A 15,908-nucleotide genomic window follows, 5' to 3' on the forward strand; every position below is an offset into this window, starting at 1 on the left:
GAGACTCTCCAACCCTCCGTGTCGGAATCTCGCCCGCCGCGGGGGCAGAGAATAGCCGTTCACGCCGGAAATCTGGCGCGACGGCACTTCTGCAATTATCCGCGGACCCGCCAGTGGCGTGCGCGTGGTCGACACGCCGCCAGTCGGGGGCCGTTGGAACAGGCCCCCGCGGCCGACCTCCCACCGGCGTGGTTTACATCTGGTACCATCTGGTGGGAGCTCAGAACCGCGGCCACGGTCCTGGTGTTGGGGGGGGGGTATCTGACTCCGGTGGGGGGGGGGGCCTCAACTGTGGCCAGGCCCGCGATTGGGGGCTACCGATCGGCGGGCCATCGCGATCTGTGGGGGGACCTACCTTACTCCTCACGGGCCCCTTGTGTGGCTCCGCCAGGTCGGCAGCGCCGAATTGGGCCCCCGCGCACATGCGTGGACCCGCTTGTGGCCGGCATCCACATGTGCATCCGCGTGGTCTGGACAGTAGGGCCCCTCCGGCAGCCAGAGCTGCAGGATGCACGCCGGGGCCCTGCTAGCCCTCTGAAAAACGGAGAATCACCCTGGACTTTCCAGGAAAAAGTCCGGAGTGGATTCTTGCCCGTTTTCCAACGGGCTTGGGGACTTAGTCCCCAAAAGGGAGAATCCCGCCCATGGTTTCATACACTACATTTAACTGTCTATAGTAGTATCATCAAACACCTTCTATATTATTTTGTACTTTCATTTGTCCGTAAGAAGCAACTTACTTTAACCAGCCAGGATAAATTTTTACTACGTCACAATCTCTTAGTTTTGCGCGCAGTACCCAAGCTTCAGGAATTGTATCCCGGAACACGGACAGAGTCTTGCTATCCACGCTGCCGTCAGGGTTTGTAATATCGTCACTGTACACAGCATCTTGGGTAAATGTTTGGAGTTCATATTCCTGAGGATCATCTGGGATGTAATACGCTCTCAGTGCAGCTTCCTATTAAATGGGATTCCAGTTAAATCTAGATTAACACTTCTATCATTAAACTGCAGACATTATACACCCACAAACCACTGAGCAAACAAGATAACTTCAGAGTAAAAATAGTTGAACTCATGGGACAGATTTATATTTCACTCAATTGCATTTGGTGAAGTTTAACCTTCACACTTAACTTTAAAAATAAATAAATAGAACAATGGGCTGGGCGGAGAGAGGGATGACTGGGCGGAGAGAGGGATGGACTGGATAGATAGAGGGATGGGCGGAGAGAAGGCTGGGCGGAGAGAGGGATGGACTGGGCGGAGAGAGGGATGGACTGGGAGGAGAGAGGGATGGACTGGACAGATAGAGGGATGGGCGGAGAGAAGGATGGGCGGAGAGAAGGCTGGGCGGAGAGAAGGCTGGGCGGAGAGAAGGCTGGGCGGAGAGAGGGATGGGCGGAGAGAGGGATGGGCGGAGAGAGGGATGGGCGGAGAGAGGGATGGGCGGAGAGAGGGATGGGCGGAGAGAGGGATGGGCAGAGAGAGGGATGGGCAGAGAGAGGGATGGGCAGAGAGAGGGATGGGCGGGTGGAGGGATGGGCGGAGAGCTGGGATGGGCAGATAGAGGGATGGACTGGGCGGATAGAGATGGACTGGGAGGATAGAGGGATGGGCGGATAGAGGGATGGATGGATAGAGTGATGGGCTGGGCAGAGAGAGGGAGGGGCTGGGAAGAGAGAGGGAGGGGCTGAGCCTCGCCCATTTCCCGTTCTACTATAGAACCACGCCCTCGCCCATTTCCCATTCGACTATAGGACCACGCCCTCGCCCATTTTCTGTCCATGCTCCTCGCTACCACTGAGGTGATGCCCGCTGAACTTTTGATACGTTGTCGCTTGCGATTGATCCCATTTCGCCGGACATGGGGAATGGGAGGTTGGATTTTCCGCAGGCCCATGCCAAAATCGCGTTTGGCACGGGGTGGAGAATCCACTTTTACTCCCGAACCGGGCCTGGCGCTGCGCCCGCGATTCTCTGGTGACCGGTCGAGGGTCATTGAAAGAGGCCCCGCGGCCATTCACCGAGTGCAGCTGGCCGAGGGCCTGCCGGCGTGGTTCTCTCACGGTCGGGAACTCGATGTGGCGGCTGTGGACTCTGTCTGCGGCCGTCCTGGTGGGAGGCAGGGACATCATTCACAGGGGAGAGCCTCCAGGAGGGCCAGACTTCTGATCGGGGGTCACCGATCAGCGGCCGGCGCGATCTTGGGGGGGGTCTATGTTTCCGGTGCCGGTCCGCGGTGTGGGTCAGCCATGTCGCGTGGGCCGGCCGACGCAGACCGCCAGGCGCATGCGCAGACCCCCGACTGGAAGTGCAGGGCCTCGTATCGACACCCGGAGCTGTGAGGAGCACTCCGGGGTCCTGCTAGCCCCCTGCAAATCAGAGAATCACCCGGGACTTTCTGAAACGAAAACCGCTTATTGTCACAAGTAGGCTTCAAATGAAGTTACTGTGAAAAGCCCCTAGTCGCCACATTCCGGCGCCTGTTCAGGGAGGCTGGTACGGGAATTGAACCGTGCTGCTGGCCTGCCTTGGTCTGCTTTAAAAGCCAGCGATTTAGTCCAGTGTGCTAAGCCATCCCCTATAGCACCATTATTGGAGAAAATACAGAAAATAATGAATTTCAACACATTGTTGCTTGAATGTTTCTGGCACGGTGATTATGAACAGTGCGGATTATTACAAAGGCCGAGTGAGTAAAACAGTCCAAATGCTCATCTGAATTTCAGCTTTAGTTAGAGGGTCTGGTTCTAGTTACCGATTGACTCACAACTGGTTCTGGTTCTAGTTACCGATTAACTCACCACTGCTTCTTCTGTTTTTGAAATTCGAGGAACTGTAATTAGTCGAAATTGATTCCGTTTCACTGTGTCATCTCCATCAAATATCTTTAAAGTCTGTTTACCTGAGATAAATTAGCACAAGTACAAGATAAACATACAAACAGCAACAAGAAAAATCATTAATTTAAACACAAACAGAGCACGATTGCCACAGCCACAAGGTATCCATGCAGCTGTGTACGCCGTTGACTGCCCAGTGGGAATTTAGTGCCATGTGTCGCAGAGGTCCCCCCCACAGGGCACCCCCCCTGGGTGCCCACTGGCCCCAGCCAACTGATCAGCTGTGTGGTCGCACTCCAGCACAACCAGTGCCATTTTGTTGACTGGGATGAGTGTGTGTGGGGGGCTGGGATGAGTGTGTGTGGGGGGCTGGGATGAGTGTGTGTGGGGGGCTGGGATGAGTGTGTGTGGGGGGCTGGGATGAGTGTGTGTGGGGGGCTAGGATGAGTGTGTGTGGGGGGTGAAGTGTGTATGTGCGGCTGCAGCTTGTCAACCTCCCGAGTGTCAATCACGGACCCGGCACATCCGGCACCGTTTCCATTGGAATCGAGTGTTCCACGTGGCACCGTTGCTGCCCCTCCACAGTCGCTGAATTGGTTCAGGGGCAGCGGCAGTTTTGCTGTCGTTAAAGTCCACGAATCCTGCGTTGGCGTCAACCCAGAAACAGAGAATCCCGCCCCTTAACATTAAAAACCATTCAACAATGCGCATCTTGTGCAGTTTCAGAGTTTCACATCAACTAAACAGGCATTGGAGAGGCTCAAAGGGCAGAAAGCAAATAAACTCATGGCGCCGAGGTCCCAGGTTCAATCACAGCTCTGGGTCACTGTCCGTGTGGAGTTTGCACATTCTCCCCGTGTCTGCGAGGGTTTCACCCACACAAACCAAAGATGTGCAGAGTAGGTGGATTGGCCACGCTAAATTGCCCCTTAATTGGAAAAAATGAATTGGGTAATCTAAATTTATTTAAAAAAAGAAAGCAAATAAACACCGAGATAGAAACTATTAGTCTGGGTAGTTAGAGAGCTAGGTTCTGGTAAGTTCCAAGCAGTTCAGAGGGAGTTCACCCAACTCAGTCCTGGGTTGAAGGGCTTACACTTCTTTTTCTTATAAATTGAGAATACCCAATTCATTTTTTCCAATTAAGGGGCACTTTGGTGTGGCCAATCCACCTACCCTGCACATCTTTGGGTTGTAGGGGGAAAAACCCACGCAAACATGGGGAGAATGTGCAAACTCTACACGGAAAGTGACCCAGGGCCGGGATCGAACCTGGGACCTCGGTGCTGTGAGGCAGTGTGACCTGTATAAGAAGGACGGGTTGCAACTAAACTGGAGAGGCATAAATATCCTGGCCACGAGGTTTGCTAGTGTCACACGGGAGGGTTTAAACTAGTATGGCAGGGGGGTGGGCACCGGAGCAATAGGTCAGAAGGTGAAAGCATTGAGGGAGAACTAGGGAATGGGGCCAGTATGTCTCTGAGGCAGAGCAGACAGGGAAATGTTGCTGAACACAGTGGGACTGGTGGCCTGAAGTGCATATGTTTTAATGCAAGAAGTATTACAGGAAAGGCAGATGAACGTAGAGCTTGGATTAGTACTTGGAACTATGATGTTGTGGCCATTACAGAGACCTGGTTGAGGGAAGGACAGGATTGGCAGCTAAACGTTCCAGGGTTTAGATGTTTCAGGCGGGATAGAGGGGGATGTAAAAGGGGTGGCGGAGTTGCGCTACTGGTTAGGGAGAATATCACAGCTGTACCATGGGAGGACACCTCAGAGGGCAGCGAGGTTGTATGGCTAGAGATCAGGAATAAGAAGGGTGCAGTCACAATGTTGGGGGTTTACTACAGGCCTCCCAACAGCCAGCGGGAGATAGAGGAGCAGATAGGTAGACAGATTTGGAAAAGAGTAAAAACAATAGGGTTGTTGTGATGGGAGACTTCAACTTCCCCAATATTGACTGGAACTCACTTAGTGCTAGGGGCTTAGACGGGGCAGAGTTTGTAAGGAGCATCCAGGAGGGCTTCTTAAAACAATACGTAGACAGTCCAACATGGGAAGGGGCTGTACTGGACCTGGTATTGGGGAATGAGCCCGGCCAGGTGGTAGAAATTTCAGTCGGGGAGCATTTCGGGAACAGTGACCACAATTCAGTAAGTTGTAAAGTGCTGGTGGCCAAGGATAAGAGTGGTCCTGGGGTGAATGTGCTAAATTGGGGGAAGGCTAATTATAACAATATTAGGCAGGAACTGAAGAACCTAGATTTGGGGCGGATGTTTGAGGGTACATCAACATCTGACATGTGGGAGGCTTCCAAATGTCAGTACGGTAGCATAGTGGTCAGCACAATTGCTTCACAGCTCCAGGGTCCCAGGTTCGATTCCTGGCTTGGGTCACTGTCTTTGCGGAGTCTGCACGTTCTCCCCATGTGTGCGTGGGTTTCCTCCGGGTGCTCCGGTTTCCTCCCACAGTCCAAAGATGTGCAGGTTAGGTGGATTGGTCATGCTAAATTACCCTTAGTGTCCAAAATTGCCCTTAGTGTTGGGTGGGGCTACTGGGTTATGGGGATAGGGTGGAGGTGTGGGTTTGGGTAGGGTGCTCTTTCCAAGAGCTGGTGCAGACTCGATGGGCCGAATGGCTTCCTTCTGCACTGTAAATTCTATGATCTAGTTGAAAGGAACTCAGGACCGGCGTTTTCCTGTGAGGAAGAAGGATAAATATGTCAAATTTCGGGAGCCTTCGATAACGAGAGACATTGTAGGCCTCGTCAAAAAGAAAAAGGAGGCATTTGTCAGGGCTAGAAGGCTGGGAACAGACGACGCCTGTGTGGAATATAAGGAAAGTAGGAAGGAACTTAAGCAAGGAGTTAGGAGGGCTAGAAGGGGTCACGAAAAGTCACTGGCAAATAGGGTTAAGGAAAATCCCAAGGCTTTTTACACATACATAAAAAGCAATAGGGCAGCCAGGGAAAGGGTTGGCCCACTGAAGGATAGGCAAGGGAATCTATGTGTGGAGCCAGAGGAAATGGGCGAGGTACTAAATGAATACTTTGCATCAGTATTCATCAAAGAGAAGGAATTGGTGGATGTTGAGTCTGGAGAAGGGTGTGTAGATAGCCTGGGTCACATTGAGATCCAAAAAGACGAGGTGTTGGGCATCTTGAAAAATATTAAGGTAGATACGTCCCCAGGCCTGATGGGATCTACCCCAGAATACTGAAGGAGGCTAGAGAGGAAATTGCTGAGGCCTTGACAAAAATCTTTGGATCCTCACTGTCTTCAGATGATGTCCCGGAGGACTGGAGAATAGCAAATGTTGTTCCTTTGTTTAAGAAGGGAAGCAAGGATAATCCAGGGAACTACAGGCCGGTGAGCCTTACGTCAGTGGTAGGGAAATTACTGGAGAGAATTCTTCGAGACAGGATCTACTCCTATTTGGAAGCAAATGGATGTATTAGTGAGAGGCAGCATGATTTTGTGAAGGGGAGGTCGTGTCTCACTAACTTGATAGAGTTTTTCGAAGAGGTCACAAAGATGATTGATGCAGGTAGGGCAGTGGATGTTGTCTATATGGACTTCAGTAAGGCCTTTGACAAGGTCCCTCATGAAATGAAAATCGTTTATTGCCACGAGTAGGCTTCAATGAAGTTACTGTGAAAAGCCCTTAGTCGCCACATTCCGGCGCCTATCCGGGGAGGCTGGTACGGGAATCGAACCGTGCTGCTGGCCTGCTTGAAAAGCCAGCGATTTAGTCCAGTGAGCTAAACCAGCCCCTGGTAGAGTGGTACAGAAGGTGAAGTCACACGGGATCAGGGGTGAGCTGGCAAGGTGGATACAAAACTGGCTAGGTCATAGAAGGCAGAGAGCAGCAATGGAAGGGTGCTTTTCTAATTGGAGGGCTGTGACCAGTGGTGTTCCACAGGGATCAGTGCTGGGACCTTTGCTGTTCGTAGTATATATAAATGATTTGGAGGAAAATGTAACTGGTCTGATTAGTAAGTTTGCAGACGACAGAAAGGTTGGTGGAATTGCGGATATCGATGAGGACTGTCAGAGGATACAGCAGGATTTAGATTGTTTGGAGACTCGGGCGGAGAGATGGCAGATGGAGTTTAATCCAGACAAATGTGAGGTAATGCATTTTGGAAGGTCTAATGCAGGTAGGGAATATACAGTGAATGGTAGAACCCTCAAGAGTATTGACAGTCAGAGAGATCTAGGTGTACAGGTCCACAGGTCACTGAAAGGAGCAACACAGGTGGAGAAGGTAGTCAAGAAGGCAAACGGCATGCTTGCCTTCATTGGCCGGGGCATTGAGTATAAGAATTGGCAAGTCATGTTGCAGCTGTACAGAACCTTAGTTGGACCACACTTGGAGTATAGTGTTCAATTCTGGTTGCCACACTACCAGAAGGATGTGGAGGCTTGAGAGAGGGTGCAGAAGAGATTTACTAGGATGTTGCCTGGTATGGAGGGCATTAGCTATGAGGTGCGGTTGAATAAACTCGATTTGTTCTCACTGGAACGACAGAGGTTGAGGGCCGACCTGATAGAGGTCTACAAAATTATGAGGGGCATAGACAGAGTGGATCGTCAGAGGCTTTTCCCCAGGGTAAAGGGATCAATTACTAGGGGGCATAGGTTTAAGGTGCGAGGGGCAAGGTTTAGAGTGGATGTACGAGCCAAGTGTTTTTTACGTAGTGGGTGCCTGGAACTCGCTGCCGGAGGTGGTGGTGGAAGCAGGGACAATAGTGACATTTAAGGGGCATCTTGACAAATACATGAATAGGATGGGAATAGAGGGATACGGAACCAGGAAGTGTAGAAGATTGTAGTTTAGTCGGGCAACATGGTCAGCACGGGCTTGGAGGGCCGTAGGGCCTGTTCCAGTGCTATACTTTTCTTTGTTCTTTGTGCACCAGTGTGCCGCCCATGAAGGGCTCACACAATGAAGAACGGCTGAGCAGGTTGGGCCTATAGACCCATTGGAGTTTAGGAGAATGAGAGGTGATCTCATTAAAAATATAAGATCCTGAGGGGTCTTGATATCATAGAATTTGCAGTGCAGGAGGAGGCCATTCGGCCCATCGAGTATGCACCGGCTCTTGGAAAGAGTACCCTACCCAAGGTCAACACCTCCACCTTATCCCCATAACCCAGTAACCCCACCCAACACTAAGGGCAATTTAGCATGGCCAATCCACCTAACCTGCACATCTTTGGACTGTGGGAGGAAACCAGAGCACCCGGAGGAAACCCACGCACACATAGGGAAGATGTGCAGACTCCACACAGACAGTGACCCAAGCCGGAATCGAACCTGGGACCCTGGAGCTGTGAAGCAATTGTGCTATCCACAAGGCTACCGTGCTGCCGTGCTGATAGAGTGGATTTCGCATGATGTACCCTCTTGGATTGGATTTGTTTATTGTCACGTGTACCGAGGTACAGTGAAAAGTATTTTTCTGCAAGCAGCTCAACAGATCATTCAGTACATGGAAGAAAAGGGAATTAAACAAAATTCAAGAAAATATATGAGAATACATAATAGGGCAACACAAGATATACAATGTACTACATAAGCATTGGCATCGGATGAAGCATACAGGGTGTAGTGTTAATGAGGTCAGTCAATAAGAGGGTCATTTAGGAGTCTGGTGACAGTGGGGAAGAAGCTGTTTTTGAGTCTGTTCGTGCGTGTTCTCAGACTTCTGTATCTCCTGCTCGATGGAAGAAGTTGGAAAACTGAGTAAGCCGGGTGGAAGGGATCCTTGATTATGCTGCCCGCTTTCCCCCGGCAGCGGGAGGTGTAGATGGAGTCCATGGATGGGAGGCAGGTTCGTGTGATGGACTGGGCGGTATTCACGACTCTCTGAAGTTCCTTGCGGTCCTGGGCCGAGCAGTTGCCATACCAGGCTGTGATGCAGCCCGATAGGATGTTTTCTATAGTGCATCTGTAAAAGTTATGATGTGGACCTGCCGGCGTTGGACTGGGGTGAGCACAGTAAGAAGTCTTACAACACCAGGTTAAAGTCCAACAGGTTTGATTCAAACATGAGCTTTAGGAGCGCAGCTCCTTCCTCAGGTGAAGGACTGCCAGTTCCTTCACCTGAGGAAGGAGCTGCGCTCCGAAAGCTCATGTTTGAATCAAACCCGTTGGACTTTAACCTGGTGTTGTAAGACTTCTTTCTGTAAAAGTTGGTAAGGGTTAATGTGGACATGCCGAATTTCCTTAGTTTCCTGAGGAAATATAGGCGCTGTTGTGCTTTCTTAGTGATAGCGTCGACGTGAGTGGACCAGGACAGATTTTTGGTGATGTGCACCCCTAGGAATTTGAAACTGCTAACCATCTCCACCTCGGTTGATGCTGACAGGGGTGTGTACAGTACTTTGCTTCCTGAAGTCAATGACCAGCTCTTTAGTTTTGCTGGCATTGAGGGAGAGATTGTTGTTATTACACCACTCCACTAGGTTCTCTATCTCCCTTCTGTATTCTGATTCGTCGTTATTCGAGATCCGGCCCACTATGGTCGTATCGTCAGCAAACTTGTAGGAAGATTAGAACGAGGCAACATGGTTTAAGAATAAGAGACCATAATTTTCAGACAGCAGAGAGAGGTTTCTCTCTCAGATGGACATTAGTAGTGGAGTTCACTTCACCAGCAAGCAGTGGAGGGTGGATCATTATACTCACCCAGGGCTGAGTTAAACAGATTATTGACAAACAAGGAAGAAATCAGCAAAGTGAAGTTGAGATCACAGTCAGGTCAGCCATGATCTTGTCAAACTGCACTTTCGGCTCTAAAAACTGGATGAGTGCAGCTTCAACAACACCTATTCCTACACCTCCGTCTTCTGTTCCTATAGAAACACTAACAGACATGTTGATGTGGAGGGACTTTGACATGTTGATGTGGAGGGGCTTTGACATGTTGATGTGGAGGGGCTTTGACATGTTGATGTGGAGGGGCTTTGACATGTTGATGTGGAGGGGCTTTGACATGTTGATGTGGAGGGGCTTTGACATGTTGATGTGGAGGGGCTTTGACATGTTGATGTGGAGGGGCTTTGACATGTTGATGTGGAGGGACTTTGACATGTTGATGTGGAGGGACTTTGACATGTTGATGTGGAGGGGCTTTGCTGGCTAGGGCAGCATTTGTTGCCCATTCCTCATTGTCCTTGAGAAGGTGGTAGTGAGCTGCCTTCTTGAGCTGCTGAAATCTCTGTGGCAGGTACATCCACCGTGCTGTTAGGAAGGGAATTCCAGGATGTTTCCCCAATGACAGTGAAGGAATGGTGATATATTTACAAGTCAGGACGTTGAGTGACTTGGAGGAGAACCTCCAGGTGGTGGGGTTCCCAGGTATCTGCTGCTTCTGTCCTTCTAGATGGTCGTGGGTTTGGAAGGTGCTGCCTAAGGAGCCTTGGTGAGTTCCTGCAGTGCATCTTGTAGATGGGACACACGGCTGCCACTGTTCATTGGTGGTGGAGGGAGTCAATGTTTGTGGAAGGGGCTAGTCCAATTCAGTTTCTGATCAATGGTAACCCCCAGGATGTTAATCATGGGCGATTCAGTGATGCTAATGCCATTGAATCTCAAGACGATGGTTTGACTATCTCTTAGTGCAGATGGTCATTGCCTGGCACTCGTGTGACATGAATGCAACTTGCCACTTGTCAGCCCAAACCTGGATATTGTCCAGGTCTTGCTGCATTTGAACATGGACTGCTTCAGTATCTGGGAGTCGCAAATGGTGCTGAACATTGTGCAGTCATCCGCAAACATCCCCACCTTATGTTGGGAGGAAGGTCATTGATGAAGCAGCTGAAGATGGTTGGGGCCGAGGACACGACTCTGAGGGACTCCTGCAGTGATGTCCTGGAGCTGAGATGATTGACCTCCAACCACCACAACCATCTTCCTTTGTGCCGGGTATGATTCCAGCCAGCGGAGAGTTTCCTCCCCGATTCCCATTGAAACAAGCTTGATGCCACACTCAGTCGAATGCTGCCTTGATGTCAAGGGCAGTCACTCTCACCTCACCTCTGGATTCAGCTCTTTTGTCCATGTTTGAACCAAGGCTGTAATGAGGTCAGGAGCCGAGTGACCCTGGCGGAACCCAAACTGAGTGTCCGTGAGCAGGTTATTGCTGAGTAAGCTTGATGGCGGCACTGTGGCTAGCACAATTGCTTCACAGTGCCCGGGTCCCAGGTTCTATTCCCGGCTTGGGTCACTGTCTGTGTGGAGTCTGCACATCCTCCCCGTGTCTGCGTGGGTTTCCTCTGGGTGCTCCGGTTTCCTCCCACAGTCCAGTGATGTGCAGGTTAGGTGGATTGGCCATGATAAACTGCCGTTAGGGTCCAAAAAAGTTGGGTGGGGTTACTGGGTTACGGGGATAGAGTGGTTTGGACTTCGGTAGGGTGCTCTTACCAAGAGCCGGTGCAGACTTGATGGGCCAAATGGCTTCCTTCTGCACTGTAAATTCTATGATAGCACTGTTGATGACTCCTTCCATCACGTTGTTGATGATGGAGTAGACTGAGAGAGCGATAATTGGCTGGATTGGATTTATCCTCTTTCTTGTGTACAGGACACACCTGGGCAATTTTCCACATTGATGGGTAGATGCCAGTGTTGTAGCTGCACTGGAACAACTTGGCTAAGGGCGCAGAGCAACTCCCTCTAGATTGTATGCCAATGGGACAGGACACACCAAGGGTGGGTGATAGTGATGTCTGGGACGTTATCTGTGAGGTATGATTCCGTGAGAATGTCAGGCTGTTGCCCACCCCATCTAGGCCCAAACCTCGCCCTGTAGCCCACCCTCGGGGGCAATTTAGCATGACCTATCCACCTAACCCACACATCTTTGGACTGTGGAAGGAAATCGGAGCACCCGGAGGAAACCCACGCAGACACGAGGAGAATGTGCAAACTCTACACAGACAGTGAGGTATGGCGTTGTTAATTATGCCAACGCAAATCAGGATCCAGTGATGAGTAAAACAAGCATTTTGTTGCTGTTGCCCTTCACAACGATCCCCATTCGTGAGGTTGGATTTGCGTCGTCGCAGAGATGAAGACAGCACAAAGGAATCGGTTAAACTCTTCACCCTATATGCACATAGCCCTCCCCTCCTCCGAACCTGATCAGAGTGAGATTGTGAGGACCAAGCAGACTCATCTGTTGAATAAAGGTAAGTGAAAATGATGTGTTGCATAGGTCAGCCAGTTGGTAAAAGTGGTTCTCAGGAAAAAAATTGAAAAACACTGCTCTGAAGAACATTAGTGAATGTATATTCATTCTCATATGGGAGAGGTGTATATTGAATGACTTATCCCAGAGTGAGAGCTGTGACTAGTGCTATCCCTAAGAAACACAAACTACCTGGAATAAGTTTCAGTAAATCTACAGCTGGTATTGAGCAGAGAAAGTAGGGAGGGGGAGAGATGAAAGGAGAGAAGAAAGGAACATTGAAATACTTCTGCTGAGGGTGCATTCAATAGAAATTCAATTTAAAATCTTGAAGGATTTACATAGAACAAAAAAGGAGGAACAGTTTATAGTGGGTAGAAGGGACTCAGATTTAAAATAACTGGCAAAAAACATGAGGGAAAAAAATGATGCAGCAAGTTAAGACGATCTGAAACATGGCTAAGGGAAGGGCAGGAGTATAGAGGTTGTCGGAGTAGAGTTAAGAGAGAAATCCGGAGGGCAGAAAAGGGACATGAGATTGCTATGGCAGATAAGGCAAAGGAGAATCCAAACAGCTTTTACAAATCATAAAGGACAAAAGAGTAACTAGGGAGAGGGTAGGGTCTCTTAAGGATCCACAAGGTCATCTATGTGCGGATCCACAAAGGGTGGGCGAGATCCTAAATGAATATTTCGCAATCAGTATTTACTGTTGAGAAAGGCATGGATGTTCGGAACTTGGGGAAATAAATAGTGATGTTTTGAGGAGTGAACATATTGCAGAGAAGGAGGTGCTGGAAGTCTTAAAGCGCATCAAGGTAGATAAATCCCCGGGACCCGATGAAATATATTCCAGGCCGTTGTGGGAGGTTAGGGAGGAAGTTGCGGGTCCCGTAGCTGAGATATTTGAATCGCGACAGCCACAGGTGAGGTGCTGAAAATTGGAGGGTAGCAAATGTTGTGCCTTTGTTTAAGAAGGGCCATAGGGAAAAGCCTGGGAACTACAGACCATTGAAACTAACGTCTGTGGTGGGTAAGTTGTTAGAAGGTATTCTGACAGACAGGATCTACAGGCATTTAGAGAGGCAAGGACTGATTAGGGACAGTCAGCATGGCTTTGTGAGTGGAAAATCATGTGCCACAAATTTTATTGAGTTTTTTGAAGGGGTAACCAAGAAGGTAGATGAGGGCAGTGCAGTCAACATTGTCCACATGGACTTTAGCAAGGCCTTTTTTTTTAAACAGACAATTTTATTGAGGTATTTTTTGGCATTGTAAACAGTAACAATATACATTAGTGTGCAGATACCAATTACAAAAAACATAGTGCAAATAACAGTACCTCTCTCGCAAATAGACCCGCCTATTCTTCGCCCCTACTCTACACTATTCTACCCCCCCCCCGCTGACGATTAGTTCCCCGCAAAGAAGTTGATGAATGGTTGCCACCTCCAGGCGAACCCCGATAGTGATCCTCGTAAGGCGAACTTGATTTTTTCCAAGCCGAGAAAGCTTGCCATGTCCGACAGCCATACTTCGGTCCTTGGGGGCTTTGAGTCCCTCCAGGCCAACAGTATTCGTCGCCGGGCTATCAGGGAAGCAAAGGCCACAACAGCGGCCTCTATCCCCTCCTGGACCCCCGGGTCTTCCGACACCCCAAAAATCGCCACCTCTGGACTCATCGCCACCCTTGTTTTCAGTACCCGGGATAGGACGTCTGCAAATCCCTGCCAGTATCCCCTGAGTTTTGGACACGCCCAGAACATGTGGACACGGTTCGCTGGTCCTCCCCCACATCTAGCACACTTGTCCTCCTGCCCAAAGAACTTGCTCATCTGGGCCACCGTCATGTGGGCCCGGTGAACCACCTTGAGCTGAATCAGGCCGAGCCTGGCACATGTTGCGGTTGCATTTACCCTCCTCAGAGCGTCTGCCCATACGCCTCCCTCCAACTCCCCACCAAGCTCCTCCTCCCACTTGAGTTTCAGTTCCTCGGTCCCATAAGCTCCTTATAAATATCCGAGACTCTCCCACCTCACCCCTGGAAATTACCCTGTCCTGGATCCCCCTTGGTGGAAGGCGTGGAAAGGACGGGACCTGTCTACGTCCGAAATCCCGCACCTGCAAGTACCGAAAGTCATTCCCCCTCGCCTGCCCGAACTTCTCCAGCGCCCTCATGTTCGTGAAGCTCCCTTCAAGGAATAAGTCACACATCCTTCTCACCCCCGCCCTCCGCCACGCTCAAAACCCGCCATCCATCTTCCCCGGGACAAATCGGTGGTTATCACATATTGGGGACCAGACCGACGCTCCCACTTCCCCCGCATGCTTCCTCCATTGGCCCCAAATCCACAGAGCCGCCACCACGGGCTGGTGGAGTACCTGGCCGGCGGGAGCGGCAGGGGAACCGTGACCAGGGCTGCCAAGCTGGTGCCCTTGCACGAAGCAGCCTCCACCCGCTCCCAAACCGACCCTGTACCCACCATCCATTTCCTTATCACGGCTATGTTAGCCGCCCAGTAGTAGTTGCTGAGGTTCGGCAACGCCAGACCCCCCTCGCTACGGTCCCGTTCCAGCATCCCCCTCTTTACCCGCGGGGACTTCCCCGCCCAAACAAATCCCAGGATGATTTTATTGATTCTTTTAAAGAAGGACCGCGGAATGAAAATAGGGAGACACTGAAAAATAAACAGGAATCTCGGGAGGATCGTCATCTTCACCGTCTGTACTCTCCCCGCTAGTGACAGCGGGAGTGCCTCCCACCTCCGAAACTCGCTCCTCATTTGCTCCACCAGCCTAGACAAGTTCAACTTCTGCATCTTGCCCCAGTCACGTGCCACTTGTATCCCTAAATACCTAAAACTTTCCCCAACCAGCCTAAATGGTAGCTCCCTCAGCCTATTCTCCTGACCCCTCGCCTGCACCACAAACATCTCGCTTTTTGCCATGTTCAACTTGTAGCCCGAAAACCGGCCAAATTCCCCTAGGATTTCCATAATCCCGTCCATCCCTGCCGCTGGATCTGACACATACAAAAGCAGGTCATCCGCGTAGGGCGAGACCCTGTGTTCTATCCCCCCCTCTGACCATTCCCTTCCATCTCCTTGCCGCTCTCAGAGCAATTGCCAGCGGTTCTATGGCCAACGCAAACAGCAGTGGAGAGAGGGGGCATCCCTGTCTTGTCCCGCGGTGTAGTCTAAAATACTCAGATGTCGTCCTGTTCGTCCTTACACTAGCCTCCGGGGCCTGATATAGCAGTTTAACCCAGTCCACAATGCCTTCTCCAAACCCAGCACCTCCCATAAATAGTCCCACTCCACCCGGTCAAAAGCCTTTCCGGCATCCATTGCCACCACTACCTCCACCTCTCTGCCCTCCGGGGGCATCATAATCACATTGCGTAGCCTTCTTAGATTGGTCACCAGCTGCCTGCCCTTAACAAACCCCGTTTGGTCCTCCACAATCACGTCCGGTACGCAGTCTTCGATTCTGGACGCCAGGATCTTGGCCAACAGCGTCCACATTAATCAGGGAGATTGGCCTATAGGACCCACAAGCTTCTGGATCTTTATCCCGTTTTAATATCAGCGAGATGATGGCTTGCGACATTGTCGGGGGTAACACCCCATTGTCCCTCGCCTCGTTAAACGCCCTAACCAGCACCGGCCCCACTATACCCTCAAACTTTTTGTAGAACTCCACTGGATACCCGTCCGGCCCCGGGGCTTTACCCGACTGCATGGCCTTCAGGCCCCCCATTACTTCTTCAGCTCTAATCGGGGCCCCCAGCCCTCGACCATCCCCCTGCCCACCTTTGGTAAGGTCAGCCCATCAAAGAAGCGCCTCATCCCCATCGG

At 50.7% G+C, this 15,908-nt stretch overlaps 1 protein-coding gene across 1 annotated transcript in view; it reads right to left on the reverse strand.

The window, feature by feature from the left end:
* Positions 1-15,908, reverse strand: part of LOC119963580 (diacylglycerol kinase theta) — a 199,813-nt gene that overhangs the window by 146,570 nt on the left and 37,335 nt on the right. The window contains exons 7-8 of the mRNA XM_038792910.1: positions 2,811-2,911; positions 741-961 (exon numbers count right to left, since the gene is read on the reverse strand). Coding sequence (XP_038648838.1) covers positions 741-961; positions 2,811-2,911 — 322 coding nt within the window. The remainder of the gene's footprint in view (positions 1-740; positions 962-2,810; positions 2,912-15,908) is intronic.

This window comes from Scyliorhinus canicula, chromosome 3, assembly GCF_902713615.1.
Source record: "Scyliorhinus canicula chromosome 3, sScyCan1.1, whole genome shotgun sequence".
Taxonomy (NCBI): domain Eukaryota; kingdom Metazoa; phylum Chordata; class Chondrichthyes; order Carcharhiniformes; family Scyliorhinidae; genus Scyliorhinus; species Scyliorhinus canicula.